General features: G+C 42.7%; 1 protein-coding gene across 1 annotated transcript in view; it reads left to right on the top strand.

Moving 5' to 3' along the window:
* Positions 1-14296, top strand: part of dnah9 (dynein, axonemal, heavy chain 9) — a 190233-nt gene that overhangs the window by 102721 nt on the left and 73216 nt on the right. The window contains exons 48-52 of the mRNA XM_008278388.1: positions 1383-1544; positions 2413-2609; positions 5982-6144; positions 6480-6603; positions 8187-8329. Coding sequence (XP_008276610.1) covers positions 1383-1544; positions 2413-2609; positions 5982-6144; positions 6480-6603; positions 8187-8329 — 789 coding nt within the window. The remainder of the gene's footprint in view (positions 1-1382; positions 1545-2412; positions 2610-5981; positions 6145-6479; positions 6604-8186; positions 8330-14296) is intronic.

The raw sequence follows: 14296 nt of genomic DNA, 5'->3' as shown, positions 1-14296 counted from the left end.
TTCTTTGGCATAAAAGAGTGTTTTTGTTTATTTTGTAATTAAAAAAAAAAAAAAAAAAAAAAGCCAAGGTAACTTGGCCATTATTCATTGTTAAAAAGCAACAAATGTTACTATTTATAGGCACTGTACTTGCCATGGACACTTCTCCTTTCCAATTTTTAGAGGATTAATCTTAAGGAATTTCTTAATTCCCTGACTTCTAATGTTGCCCTACAAGCAGGTCAGAATTTTCACTTATCCAGTAGAACAACTCCACATCTACAAGATGAATTCCAAAGCATTTCACTGCATGTTATACCGTGTATAGCTGTGTTTGTGACCAATAAAGGCCTTGAATTGGCAAACATGCTGGTACAAACATTCACTGTCCCCATAAGATGATTCCTATTGACTTATACATATGTTCTCAACTATTTAATGGACTACCATTGAGTTTTATACAGACCCTTGGGTCCCCACTGGAGGACGTTTGTTGATCCTTTGATTTTTGCTGAAAGGGTTCTGGCCTCTGAAAGAAGAAATTTATGAATGTAAACAAATAGATTATTTTTTTTTTTTTTAGATTACACATTTGAATTGTTAATCACTTCCATTAACACATATATAGAAAAGCATATTTTCAAAAAGTATTTTTAATGAGAGAGAGAAGTGAAGGAACCTCCACTCAAACCCAACTCTATCTCCATGCCATCCCATACACTGATTTAATGCATCCACAATACATAATTTTCCTCATATATTTTTCCTTTTCTGCTGTCAGATCCTGAAAGTAGTGTGTGAAATTTGACCACAAATGCTTCCGTAACCAGCAGTCATGATCAAACTTTTTCTGCAGACACAATCTATTATTTTATGATCATTAAGTCATCTGCTAAAAATTACATTAAATCATCTGATAGCAATGACCGAAGCTATGCTGTGGCATCAGACACACTTTTACATACAAATGTGATGGACATGCTTTTCTTTTGCAGTTTTTTAGTATAAGATTGATACTGTGAATTTGAATACTCAGTTATAATGGTGGACATAAAATATGGTGCACTAGTAGCAAATAGGGAGGAATTTGAGACAGAGCTTTGTTCTTGTTTGAAAATAAACACTTTTTGTTTTTTCCTTGATCTTTCATAATTTGTCCAGCCAACACCTGCCCACAGAACTTCTCCACATGCATTAACACTCCCAAGATAGTGAGATGAAAGAAAAGCACTGCCATTATTTTCTGAGTTTTCTTGACACAACTACTAACAGCTTGTCCACTCAATATCCATTGATTTACCCGCTGTGACTGTGCTGTATTTCCCGCCTTGTTGTGGCGTAAATGGGCCAAATCAGCCTCTGGAATGAAACTCTAAGCCTTCTTCTCTCCCCTCTCTGCCCAGGGCATTCTCTTTTGTACCGGCGAGTGTCTGAAAGCCCCTCCGGACCTGCTGAAAATCTACCTGCACGAGTCCAACCGGGTCTACAGAGACAAGCTGGTGGAGGAGCAGGACTTCCAGGTCTTTGATAAGCTGCAGGCAGACACAGTGAAAAAGTTTTTCGAGGTGAGAGTTTTACAAAGTTCAGCGGAGGAAGACAAGGGTGGGGTGGAGGGGGGTGGAATCATTACGCTGCCTGCTCTGTCTGGACCTGGACATCAGTGGTCAACACAGCGAGGAGAAAGAGGAGAACAGAAAAAGGAATGTTTGGGGGTTGAGGGCCAGGCGAGAGCTGGAGAGAATATTAATCAGTGTGGTATGGCGGCTGGCTGTCAGGGTTTGCGCTGTCAGTCCGGCAAATTGGAAAACATTTTAATGGTTTTCTGTCCACTGCTCCCTCACTGCACTCTTTGGCTCTATCACATGCACACTACTCATGCCACAGTGAAGAACTTGACAAGTATATGTGTACACTCACCCACAGAAAGAGAAGAGAGAATAATCCTGCCCACTCTGGAATATATTACTCACAGCTTGCACTTAATGTAAACCTGTGACAATTTGCCTCTGTGTGACAGAGCAATAGGCAACATGTTTTCTCGCAATCTTTCTTACACGCAAGCAAATGAAATCCATAGGGAGGTTTTGACTGTAAGAAAGTGTGCTTGATACTACGAAAATGAGAACCGCACCACAGCATAATATAGACATGAATTTGTACTAAAAAAATACATCATTCATCACACCTTCTGCAGCTTTTTGTTTTCAGAGGAAACATGCATTCCTGAGAGACACACAAAATCTCTCCAGTGAAATATTCGGGGCCCAACAGTTGCCAGGGTAAAAATGAAGTAGGTCACCCTCTGCGCAGCTGTGATATTCAGCTGTGTCCCTGTCCAGACTGTTTAAGCTTAACTCTAATGTTATGCTGACAGGGCTAGTGTGGCTCTGTATGTTTACCACCGCAATGTGTGTGTGTGCATCGCTCCCCGAGGACACGGAGGAGACTCTGGAGCAGGCCAGGGAGATGAACCTGTACTGCCACTTCGCCCGTGGGCCGGGGGAGGCCAGGTACATGGCTGCAGAGTCCTGGAGCAGCCTCAATAAAATCCTGCTGGAAGTGCTGGACAGCTACAATGAGGTCAACGCCACCCTAAACCTGGTGCTGTTTGAGGACGCCATGGCTCACATGTGAGTGGAAGTTTGAAATGCTGGAGAGAGTACAGAGAGAGTGAAGAAAAAAAGAAAAGGGGGGGTTTGTCAGTCTTTTCATTGTCTGTCAAAGAAATCAACTGGCATCGCAGGTATTTTAGGATTAACAGTTCCATTTTAGAGACTGTCAAAAGTGGAGACAGGCAAATCTGTAAAAAAAAAAAGAAAAAAGAAAAAGTAGCATATTTCATGATTTCATGATAGGCGAACAAGAATCCAGAGTTGAAGTTTAGTGAAAAAAAAAAAGTGATTGGGTAGAAATATTTGGATTTGTCTCGGAGAAACGTGTAATTTCGAGGAACCTGACCTGCTGATCAGCTTGTCTGTTAAAGTTTAAGGCTGATGGTATTCTGTAGCTTTTATATTGACAAATACCAAAACCAAATACACTAATCTTACTAACAAGTATTGTCTGTGCCTGATATAAGTCACTCCTTTCTGCCATAGAGTTCCTTTATTGCCTAAAAACTATTAAAAGCTCATTAGTGAGGCACACTGTTGCACTCGGTGACATGTTGCTTTATTCCCATGAACCACACAGAGTAGTTTATTTTGTTCCAGTCCCACAAATACTGTCCTTCTGCCCCAAATATTTAATAGCGCATCAAATGTAGATGAATCTACCCCTAAAGATCGCCCTGGACAAATGTTCTGTTTCCTCTTTTCGGAGTACAGTTGAATAAAATCTACAATAATCATACTGTAAATTTCTATTTAGTGGCAACTAATGGGTTTGGGGCTGAGGGGGCAGAATGTGGTAAAAAAAGCAATGTCTAGAATACAGTGATGTGAACAAAATACGAAAATCTTAAGGTGAAGAAAAAATATCACACATAATGTGTGTGTCAAACTAGAAGGGACTGGTTCCTGGTAAAGAGGGTGATGATGTGCACAGGTGGAAGAAAAAAAAAAGAAAGTTGTTGAGTAGGAAATTGTGCCTGCTTGCATGATATTGTTAGGTTAAATTTATCAAACTATCAAGTTCTTGTTTTGAAAAGGTCTGTCCTTTTTATAGTTGTAATGCTTGCCACCTGCTGTCATTCAACGTGGTGTTTTCTAAATGTTGGCATGCAGCAGAATTATCCACCAGACAGATACAAAAGCAGGCTCTCATCATTTAATGGGTAAGGTGACTAATGCAAAATAACAGTAAAACATTGTCAGTTCTTTGCAAGTCAAACATGATGATGAGGTTTCTGCTTCTGGTGGAAGTAATTAAAGGAGTATTAGTGCCATTTGAAGTCAGATCGCTGAAATGGTTTTAAATGTCTTGTGAAGTGGATTCATCGATGGCAGCTGAGGTGTTACCTGAAAGTAGATGCAACAGTTGAAGTATAATTGCTGAAAGCAAGCATGTTCGTTCTGAATTTAAAACTAGACTAGACATTACATTTTTGTGTCATTTGGCAAAATGTCCACAATACCATGTCAGCATATTGAAATTCAAGTGTTCTGAGAGAAAAGTAGACTTCTGCTCCTCCTTCTGGCTCCATGTTAAGGCTTCAGATAATCCAGCTTGTGTACATAGCAACAAAGTTCAATTCGCAGGTAAAGCCACAAGTATGACTTGGCTGAGTTAACGTTTGATGGCAGCCGTTTAATTGTCAGTTGTTGTCAGACCCATAAAACAAGCAGTATTTTTGTCGACCAGTAAATTTGAAAGCAGTTGAAGTAAAAGAGATGAAATTGAGATACTGTCATTTGAACAGTAAAACCAGTATTACCCTTTTCTCGAGTTCACAAAGGTCTGCCAGGGTTTGTATGATGTAAATTTCATCATCTTCCCAAGTCTGTTCAAAGGTTTAAAAAGGCATTATTGTCATTTCAACCACATACAGCTGTACATTACACAGTGAAATGAGACATTTCTCCAGATCCAGAGCTAAGATGCTACATGCAACAACCACAATGAACATTACCAAGCCGTATGCAGAGCTACATGCGGAGAGCCTGGATTACAGCTGGGACGATTGGGCATGTCGTGTAATGAATGCAGTGCAGAAAACGTATACAAAGGAATGAGTGAGTCAGGCTCGTCATTTACTGTGACAGTAAATAGTAAATAGTCTGCACTTATATAGTACCTTAGTGGTACTCAAAGCGCTTTACAGTGTTTTCTCATTCACATTCACACACATATTCATACAGAGCTGCCATGTGAGGTGCCATTGGGAGCAACTTCAGGTTCAGTGTGTTGCCCAAGGACACTTCGACCGGGAGGGGTAGAGGATCGAACCGATTAGAGAACAACCACTCGGCCACCTGAGCCACAGCTGTCCATGACTGTGACAGTCCATGCAGGCTTTTCTGTGGACATTTGCATGCAGCCCAAACTTTGCCCCAAAGCACATGGCTTACAGCCCATTAGCGACCAAAGACTCATATCGCTCAAAGTGTTAGTGGTTGTGAAACTGCCCTGTGAGGGATCTCAAGACTACTTAAGTTAAGTACCTGATGAGTGGTGTTGTAGACTCCCCTCTCTGTTTAGAGACTCATCAGGTTCTTAGGTCACAGTCCTGAGATCATTACAGGTCAGGTTAACATTACCTGGATGTCTGAGAATCTACACAGACAAGGGTTGTTCAGCAGTTCATGTTCACTTCATGCACTTCAACTGTAGTCTTTAAAGATATACATCCTGCTGTACATTTGCTCCACAAACATTCCACACAGTTTACACATTCAGGGTTGCCACGGGGCAGGAGCTGAGTACAGTTGCCAAATGAAGTGTAGTAGATGAAAGCAACTGTAGTGCTCGTTAGTCTATCTTAATGTCAGCTGATAAGTAAGCACTGAAAGCTGTTGAGCCATGGGTGGAATTGTTCAAAATGAACGCATCTGAACTGTCATTTCAAGAGTAAAAGATCAAATTTGAAATATTGTTTCAACTGTAAGCGATGAAATCAAGTGAAATTTGTATGTAAAAACTGACAGCAAGTAAAAGGTCAGAGTTGTATCCTTTCTGGCAACACAAATGGAGCAGCAAAAGTGATACTGAAACCAGTTCATTAAGTTAAAATGAAGAGAAAAAAAGGAACACTCATCTTGTTTTATTGAAAGCGTAAAGATTCTCTGGAGCGCCGTACAATTTTGTCGAATGTAAAATCCATTTCATTCTAATATGTGTCAATGAAACTGTAATGTGGATGGTGGTAACAGGCAGCATTAAAGCAGACAGAGGAAGAGACAGAGGCTACCTGTGTTTGTTTGTCTTTTTCTGTTTGTCTTATGAGTCAGAGATTGTCTTTATCCAGCTTTTCCTTCCCCTACCTTTTATCTCATCCTTCCACCGATCCCTCCCTCACACCTCTTGTTCCTCCCTCCCCCGACTGTCTGCTCCTCCACATGTAGCTGCCGTATAAATCGAATCCTGGAGTCTCCACGGGGCAATGCGCTGCTGGTCGGTGTGGGCGGCAGTGGCAAGCAGAGTCTGACCCGACTGGCTGCCTTCATCTCCAATCTGGAGGTTTTCCAGATCACCTTGAGAAAAGGCTACAGCATCGCCGACCTCAAGGTTTGAAGAGGATTACTCACCCAACAACACACCACACTGTAGAAATATCCATATGAAGAAGTCAATTAGTTTCATATTTGGTCTTGAAAAGTTGATTTCATGTATACAGATCTGGCAGCCAAATGACATTTCAATTGGAGGTTTATATTTAAACATGGAGGTGTATTTGAAGGAGACATTATCCTCACAGTATGCTGCTGGTAATCCACACAGTATCCTCACAGGTCTCAGGCTTGTATCACTGCAAAATAACAAATCTGTGGCCCTCTCACAGCCCAATCTCATTATGTGTGTCACTCTCCCACTCCAACTCCTTCTCTCTCCCCGTCACCCAGAGTGACCTGGCGTCCCTCTACATCAAAGCTGGCGTGAAGAATATTGGCACCGTGCTCCTAATGACTGACGCCCAAGTGGCAGACGAGAAGTTCCTCGTTCTGGTCAACGATCTGTTGGCATCGGGTAACAGCAGGCTTCGCTAATTACTGCATGTCATGTTTTGTAAGAGAGAAACGCTTTTGCTTCGCCACGGCAACAAATCACTGTGGTGCCATTTCTGCACCATTACTCATCAGCTACAACACATCATTGTGAAGAATTGCGAGTCATGCCGAGACTCACATCTAGATTTATACTTGACATTTTAAGGGTGCAACACATAATATAATGAATGGAGATGATTTCCTGTGAATAGAAATTAGCTGCAACTGTTGTGGTTTCAGCATTACGTGAATGTACAATGTCACTTTTTATAGTTCTACAAAGGACACACAAAGCAACACTACTGCCTGTTTGAAGCTTGACTATTAAAGCAAGACTGTGCTCATTAAGCAGATCAAATACATCACTCCCTTATTTAAAACTCAATTCATAAGTACCAAAACACACCTTCTCTTAAGTCCGTACACATGTAAATAAAAGATAGACTTAGCTTTTGGGTCTTTAAAGTGAACATAGCAGGAAGTAGCTTTTCTGAATGCAAGAAGAAGTCAACGAGAATACAATCCCACGTCTCACTTGGTCAGAAAACATTTTCCAGTAGGTTTATGGTTTCAATCAGCAAGTTCAAGAGTTTTTAAAAACAACATGATGTTTGTTTTCTAAATTATGGCCCTGTGCAGAGTTAAATAGACAATAAAATCAAGATACAATCAACAGGTTGTTATTGTCCTTGAGTTCTAAGTCAGATCTACCCCTCACTTGTTACATCAATTCCAGACTCAAGGTTTTAAAATGCTAGTCCGCAAACCAATATGTGACGTCACCCGGGCTACATCCATATGCCATATACAGCCTGTGTGTGAAACCTGTGGTCAGAGTTTATTGTAGTCTTTGCTGTGAGCAGACAACTCAGCCACATTGTTGAACATCCAACCACAACCACACTTGTATCTATGATGTACTATGATTTAGCCATAAGTGTTGCGGACTGACTACTTATGGGACATCAGCAAACATGAAAAAGAGGCACATCTTTGGTCCAGAGGGTTACAGTTAGACTTGGTCCACACCACTGCTGATCAGATTTTTCCAGGTGTTGTGCTCATTGACTGCTGTTTAAGAATGTGGCAAATATTGACATATCATTAACATCATAACCATATATATATATATTATTGTTGTTTTTTTTTTTTTTTGTTACACCAGAGCAGCGATTTGAGATGAAGCACAAGAGTCTTGGTGTAGATCAGGCTCGATGCTAATAGTTTTAGGTGCTATATGTACTGTACATCAACATTGATGTTCCCTGCACTGCTCATCTTAGCTTCTGTGAGGCTGTGACTTACATCAGATTTTGTCATTAGCATAAGCCCCGCGTCTGAACTCCTGCCGCCACCACCTCCATTAACACACCTAGATTTGATATAAGATTCTCGGTGCTCAGTGTCAGCTCAGATCTTAACAAGATAAGAAACTTCTCAAGAGTTCTTGCACAAGTTTAGTTCACTTACAGAAAAAAAAAAAAAACTACGAAATGCAAACTGCGACAGCTGCCTGCAAAACTCGGCGCCAAGCAGTGATGTGATTCGTTTTATTACTTACAGGAGAGATTCCTGACCTGTTCCCAGACGACGAGGTGGAGAACATCATTGGCAGCATGAGGCCAGAGGTTCGCAGCTCAGGATTGATGGATACAAGAGAAACCTGCTGGAAGTTCTTCATCGACCGCGTTCGCAGACAGCTCAAGGTGAAGCAATCAAATAGTCAGACAAGTACAGGACAAAAAGCTGCGTGTTCTTTCTTACTGTGAATTTCACTAGTAATTATCCAGAAAAAGTTGTTCTCAGTGGCTCTCTTCAGGGGGGAAGTTTGCCATTAATCTCTCTCAAAGCACTGCGTCTGTATTTGATCTCCACCCTCTCTTAATATAGCAATAGCTTGCCGCCTCAGACTCTAATTTACTATTCCAAAATAAAAAAAAATCCCTTATACTTGGATAAACATCTGGCTTTATGATGAAGCCTCTCCCCAGACAATTTTCTTCCCTGACATTTTCAGATGAACTTGAATACATTGGGAGGTGGTGGACGTCATTATAAATCACTGGAATGAGCAGAAAAGCCGGTGTTTAGCTGCAGATAATTTCACCAACGTGTAGCCGCTTTGTTCCCTCTGGGGACAGAGAGAGTTGCTTATCCTGTCATTATTACAGTACGCATCACCGCCACCACCCGCATCCTCTACCCCCGTCTCATTCGCATCCTCCCTGGGTTGGGGAGTGGATAAATAAGGAAGGCAATCCCATGGGCACGAGCTTATAAAGAGTGGGTTTCTAACTATTTGGTTCTCTGTCTCAGAATTGTCTGTCTGGATGGAAAGGGCACTTTCCCAAAAATGTTGGCTAATCTCATTCATAATGTTTGCAGTAAATTCGCTGGGGCTGTGTCTCTGCATGAAATGTTGTGTGTCGAGCACTGGTTTGCAAACTGGACCAAAATTTAACGTTGTTACATTATTACTGTCACAATGTTAAAGCAGAAAAAGCCTTTGGAGGTGAAATATGAGGACCAGTAACTTTTGGATCCTGATTTTCTCCACAAGTAGTTTTACTGATAGAGGAACAAGGAGGCCCTATCTAGTGGACGNCCAATTAACCTCAACATGTTTTTGGACTGTGTGGGAGGAAGCCGGAGAACCCGGAGAGAACCCACGCTGCACGGGGAGAACATGAAACTCCACGCAGGAAGATTCCAGTGCCCCCACCGGGACACGAACTGGCAACCTTCTTGCTGCGAGGCAGCAGTGCTTTCCCAAACTCACCTTTAGCCAAATTAAGCATGAGGGAGTTGCATGCCAGCGATCAAATATCTCACTTTTCACATATTCAGTCCAAGTGGATGAATAGACCACTATATCATCCAAATAAACTTTTTAATTACCGAAATGATTTAGAACAGTGTTCATCAGCTGCTGCAAGGTGGTTGACGCATTTCTCAGAACCAAAGGATATGACAGTATAATGTGCGAAGTGATCTGGAATGACAAAGGCATCCATATGTGGAAAGGGAGAAGAATCTGGTTTTGTAACAGGTCTCCAAGGTGAGCAGTCTCTGGCACGTTGGAACAAGACAGGTAAGGGAAGTCGGCAAGTTGGATCCATAACTTTGGGACAAGGATTGGCTCTAACGGCCGGGTTGGTTGGGCTAGGGGCGTGAAGCGAGGCTGGGCTCGAGCTGTGGCCAGGGGGGTGGAAGTGTGTAAATGGCTTTGCAGTAATCATTAGAGAAGCACTGGGTCTGATCAGGTGTAGGGACAAGGAGCAGAGGTGAGTTCCAGGAACTTCTACTGGGAATGGCAAGACTGTGGTCGATGAGTGGATGACTTTACCTCTTGCTGCATTAGGGCATACTTTATGGGATGAAGCTGGTAGGCATGCTGCTTAATGGGTATTATGACCGCCCACATTGATATTATGACTCAGCACATGGGTTTGAAAGGGAACACCACTGAAAAGTGATGGGTTAAAATATAGTGTTGTATGAGTTTTCAGATATCAACGCTGACACCATGGGAAGATGATCTAAATAAGCAATTAAGTCAGACTGCATCTCAGAGTTTCTGAGGTGTGCACAGAAAGTAGAACTGTGGTAGTCATCCAACCTGTCATCACTGGGATTATACGAGGGCTGTGTGGCAGACACAGAGGCAACAGGGGAACCTACAGAAGATGTAACAGCGCCATTCTTATGATTGACATACCTCTTCAAAATGTTGATGTGACACACACAGGTTTTTTTTTTTTTTCTTTTGATTGGGGATCAGGATTACATAGTCCGTTTCACTAAGTTTCCAGCCCACCACGTGCAAACCTGAAAACTTTGCCTGTAGACCCGGAACCAACAACGGGCAATAAAACAAGGACACTCAACACACTTCTTATCATAATTAGTCTTCAACATGGATTGGGCGATTGAGAAATTACAAGCCTGATGCAGTCATCCTCTAAAGGAACTAACATGATCCAAAATATGTACCTTAGTATTCCATGAGTAAAACTGAGTGCATGCCTGATACACAGAAAGTGCGTGGATTTCCCCCGTGCTCTTAGCTGACACTAAAACCAGCAACAACTTTGGTGTATGAATGTGTGTGTGAATGGGTGAATGAGAAACATTGTAAAACGCTTTGAGTGCCGCAAAGGTAGAAAAGCGCTATATAAGTGCAGACCATTTACCAACAAGGACATCTTCAGCATTTTTTACTTAACCTATTCCAAGAGTTTAAAAGGGCAACAGAATGGAGTGTTTATTACTATGGGAATATCCCACAGCAGAGCCAGAGGCTTTGTCTTGGGTAATTTATGCCATGTACCCTTAATGAATTCACTCACCAAAGGTGTTGGTCCACTGTCTTTTCCCCAAAGCCAGTATGGTAAGCTGAAATAGCTGCCTTGATGGTTGAGAAAGCCTTACCATTCTCCGTGAGGTCCTGTAGGAATGACAGAATCACTACCACAGGACACTGAGAAGGGATGGCCTGTGACTCTAGCACCAGTTGTCAAACACTTACCACTTATGTTCATAGAACTACCTAGTTGATGCGGCTCTAGTGCACCAAAAAGTAGGGAGTACCACCATGTTCAGACTAAACCACTCTGGGGGTGAAATATTTTCCCCCATGCCTGAGACAGTGTGGTAATGGCCACGATGGGCCAGTCAGAAGTTGAAACATTTCTGCCAGCCAGTGCTTTCCTGGCTATTGTGGGGGCTACAATGACGCCATCGGTGGAAAAGCAAAAAGAAGAGTCTTTGTTCACTCGCCAGTGCATTCACTCACAGTGGGGCTCTCTGATTGTGCAGTCAGAAGAACAGAAGGCATTGCTCATCCCATTTTGACTGAGTGCAGTCAACATGGGAAGGGCAGGGAGAGAGGGCTGACTCGGTCACAGCTGTATGGACGTGAGTCCCTGTAGATTGTGTTATGGCAGAAAAGATTGATCTGTTTTTCAACATCTCTCTTTTTTTTCATAGAGTTCGTGGCCAGCGCCCTTAGCAATCTGCCCGGTTGCATATGTTAGGACCTTTCTATGACAGAATGCACATGAAAAGTTCTTGAGTGACAATACTGTTACTTAAATGCTGACCAGGGATCTGAACTCTGCAGGGAACACGTCCCGCTGAACTTGCTCAGAAATGGAGCAAAGAGGGGGCAGAGCGGCTAGAGAAGGGGACAGGCTGCTCTGGCTCTTCCCCTGAGGAGATGCAATCAATCCTTTTCCTACTCCCTGTCACAGTTGCAGATGGGGGTGGAGGGCCCGCTTGTGGTCTGGTCTGAGGAGATTGCTTTCGAGCCCACGGGTTCTTGGGACCTCCAGGGGTCTAAGGGGCCACAGCAGCTTATCCACCTTGGCGAGCCTGAGCGCAAGATCTGGGTGAGAGACGGCTTGTGACGGCACCACGCTGTCACAAGCCATCGCTCACCCTCACTGCAACTTGTACGCTACCTTGTGGAGGCAGAGTATGTGATCAGTGATGGTTCGATTTCGTCCCACAATGTGTTATCTGGTTTCGCAGTCATTTCCTCATCTAGTTCAGCTTGGTAAGCCATCAGGATAGAGGAGGCATTGAGGGCTCTCGCTACCAGAGCTGCTGCCTTGTAGCACTTGTCAGTAAGGCTGGACTGGAAGTGGTATGTCTTGATGTGGAGGGACGGAACTGCAGAAGACAAGGACGCCTTCAGCTGAAGGTGGGTAGCTACCTGCGGCTGAATGGTATCTGGCAGGTACCATGAGCCTCTATCACTCACAATTTCACATCGTCGTCTGTCTTGTGTGACTGGAAGACAGGGGCCAGGAGCTGGGATGCTGCTTCTTCCTAGCTCACTCCAGGTGTAGTGTAGACACAGACAGATATTTCCACTTCGCCTTGTGGCACAGCTTCCTTGCTCATCCGCTGGTCTCCATTGGGCAGGCTGACCTGGTGGATGACCAACGACGGAATACCTTCTGAGGGAGAACACCGCAGTGAAAGCAGTTGTGGGTGGAGGTTAAGGCTTTCTGAGCCTGTGGTCAGTCCAGACATGTCACACACACCAGGTGTGTATCCCGAAGCTTCTGGCTTTTCATGACTTCACTGGGACTATTGGCCATAGCCATTGTTAGCCAACAGGTTCTAAACACTAGCACAACTATTAAACTAAAATATTGCTATTAGCCTGGCTGGCGTGAGGGTCAAATACAGTCTTACTTTTCTAACGGTATTGGTAGCTGAAGTGTTGGACATATTTCTTCTTCCTACAGTGAACGTATTGCTACTTAGCACCAGAGCTATCTGTAGAAGAGTATTGCTACTGTTCGTGTGCGTTTGTACAACAAGGAGCCAAGCACCATGTAACAGAGTTGTGCACTTGGGTCTCTGGACAGCTTAACTTAGCACACGATATTACAGTTGTCGACAGGCTTTTGTGAGGAGCGAGAAGGGGTTTTTTTTTTTTTAACGACAGGTATGTTAGCCTAGCATATAGGAGGAGGGCCTCCCCAGCCTTCCTGAATAGGTGTCACTTGTGCCAGCCAACTGGGGCCGGCGTCATTATGTTTGAGCTTCTGATGGGGTGATGCAGCGTTCCCATAGTAAGACACAAAACGAATGTTATGAAAGAGAACCTGATCTCCGAAGCCAAAGTCTTGTTGCTGACTTATTCCATCATTCTCCTACATAGACCTTGTGGCCCCTTTAAAACAGAAGCCTTTCCTTTAAAGTGTTACTTTCTTATCTTGCATGGAGAAAATATATATCTTTCTTTCAAAACGTATAAGAGAATTTTGCATTATATCTATGAAGCATAGTTTTTAGAAGACAGGGTTGCCAGATGATGAATCTTGATTTGCGGTGATCCCTGTTTTCTAGTCCCACAACACCAGAAATTTGGTAGTCAGTACCATACCACTGAAATTCTATGATTCTTGATACCACATTCCATACCAAAAGGAATTTATCAATCTAATGAATCCAGTTCAAAATAAACATTTGCATTCTGGTTGTCCGTAACTTGTCTGATTGCTAAATTAAACACAATATATTTCCATACACAACTCAGCATATCAGCACTTTTGGTACCAGAGAAAAACTGAGTACCACGTTTCACTTCTTTAGGATTTTTGCTTCAACTTGTTAATGAAGACTCAGTTCTTGTGACATCAGTACCCAACAAGTTAGGTTGTAGTTTACATCTATGTCTGTGAGGACTTCACCTTTGACCTTTTGGATATAAAAAGTCATCACTTATCCAGGAGGAGTCTTGGTGGCCTCCCTCACGAATCTCTTTTTTGCACAGTCACTCAGCTTTTGAGGACGGCCTGCTCTTGGCAGATTTATTTTCCTTCCATTTTTTAATGACTGATTTAACTGCACTCGTAGGGATAATCAGTACCTTGGAAATTTTCTTGACTTATCCCCTGACTTTTCAATAATCTTTACATGTAGTTGCTTGGAGCGTTCTTTGGTATTCATAGTGTCGTTATAGCCAGAGGTATTGATTCACCAGTGACTGGACCGTCCAGATACAGGTGTCTTCATACTTCAGTCATTTCAGACACATTGCACTCAGGTGATCTATGTTTTACTATTTGTGTGATGTCTGGGATCAAGTGGCTACAGAATTCAATGAATCACTTTAAATGGGGTGAATACCACTTATTTTACTTTGTATGTTTTTA

This window comes from Stegastes partitus, unplaced genomic scaffold (assembly GCF_000690725.1).
Source record: "Stegastes partitus isolate 25-593 unplaced genomic scaffold, Stegastes_partitus-1.0.2 Scaffold122, whole genome shotgun sequence".
Taxonomy (NCBI): Eukaryota; Metazoa; Chordata; class Actinopteri; family Pomacentridae; genus Stegastes; species Stegastes partitus.
The sequence above is the reverse complement of the archived record's forward strand: the minus strand, read 5'-3'. Positions and strand labels throughout refer to the sequence as shown.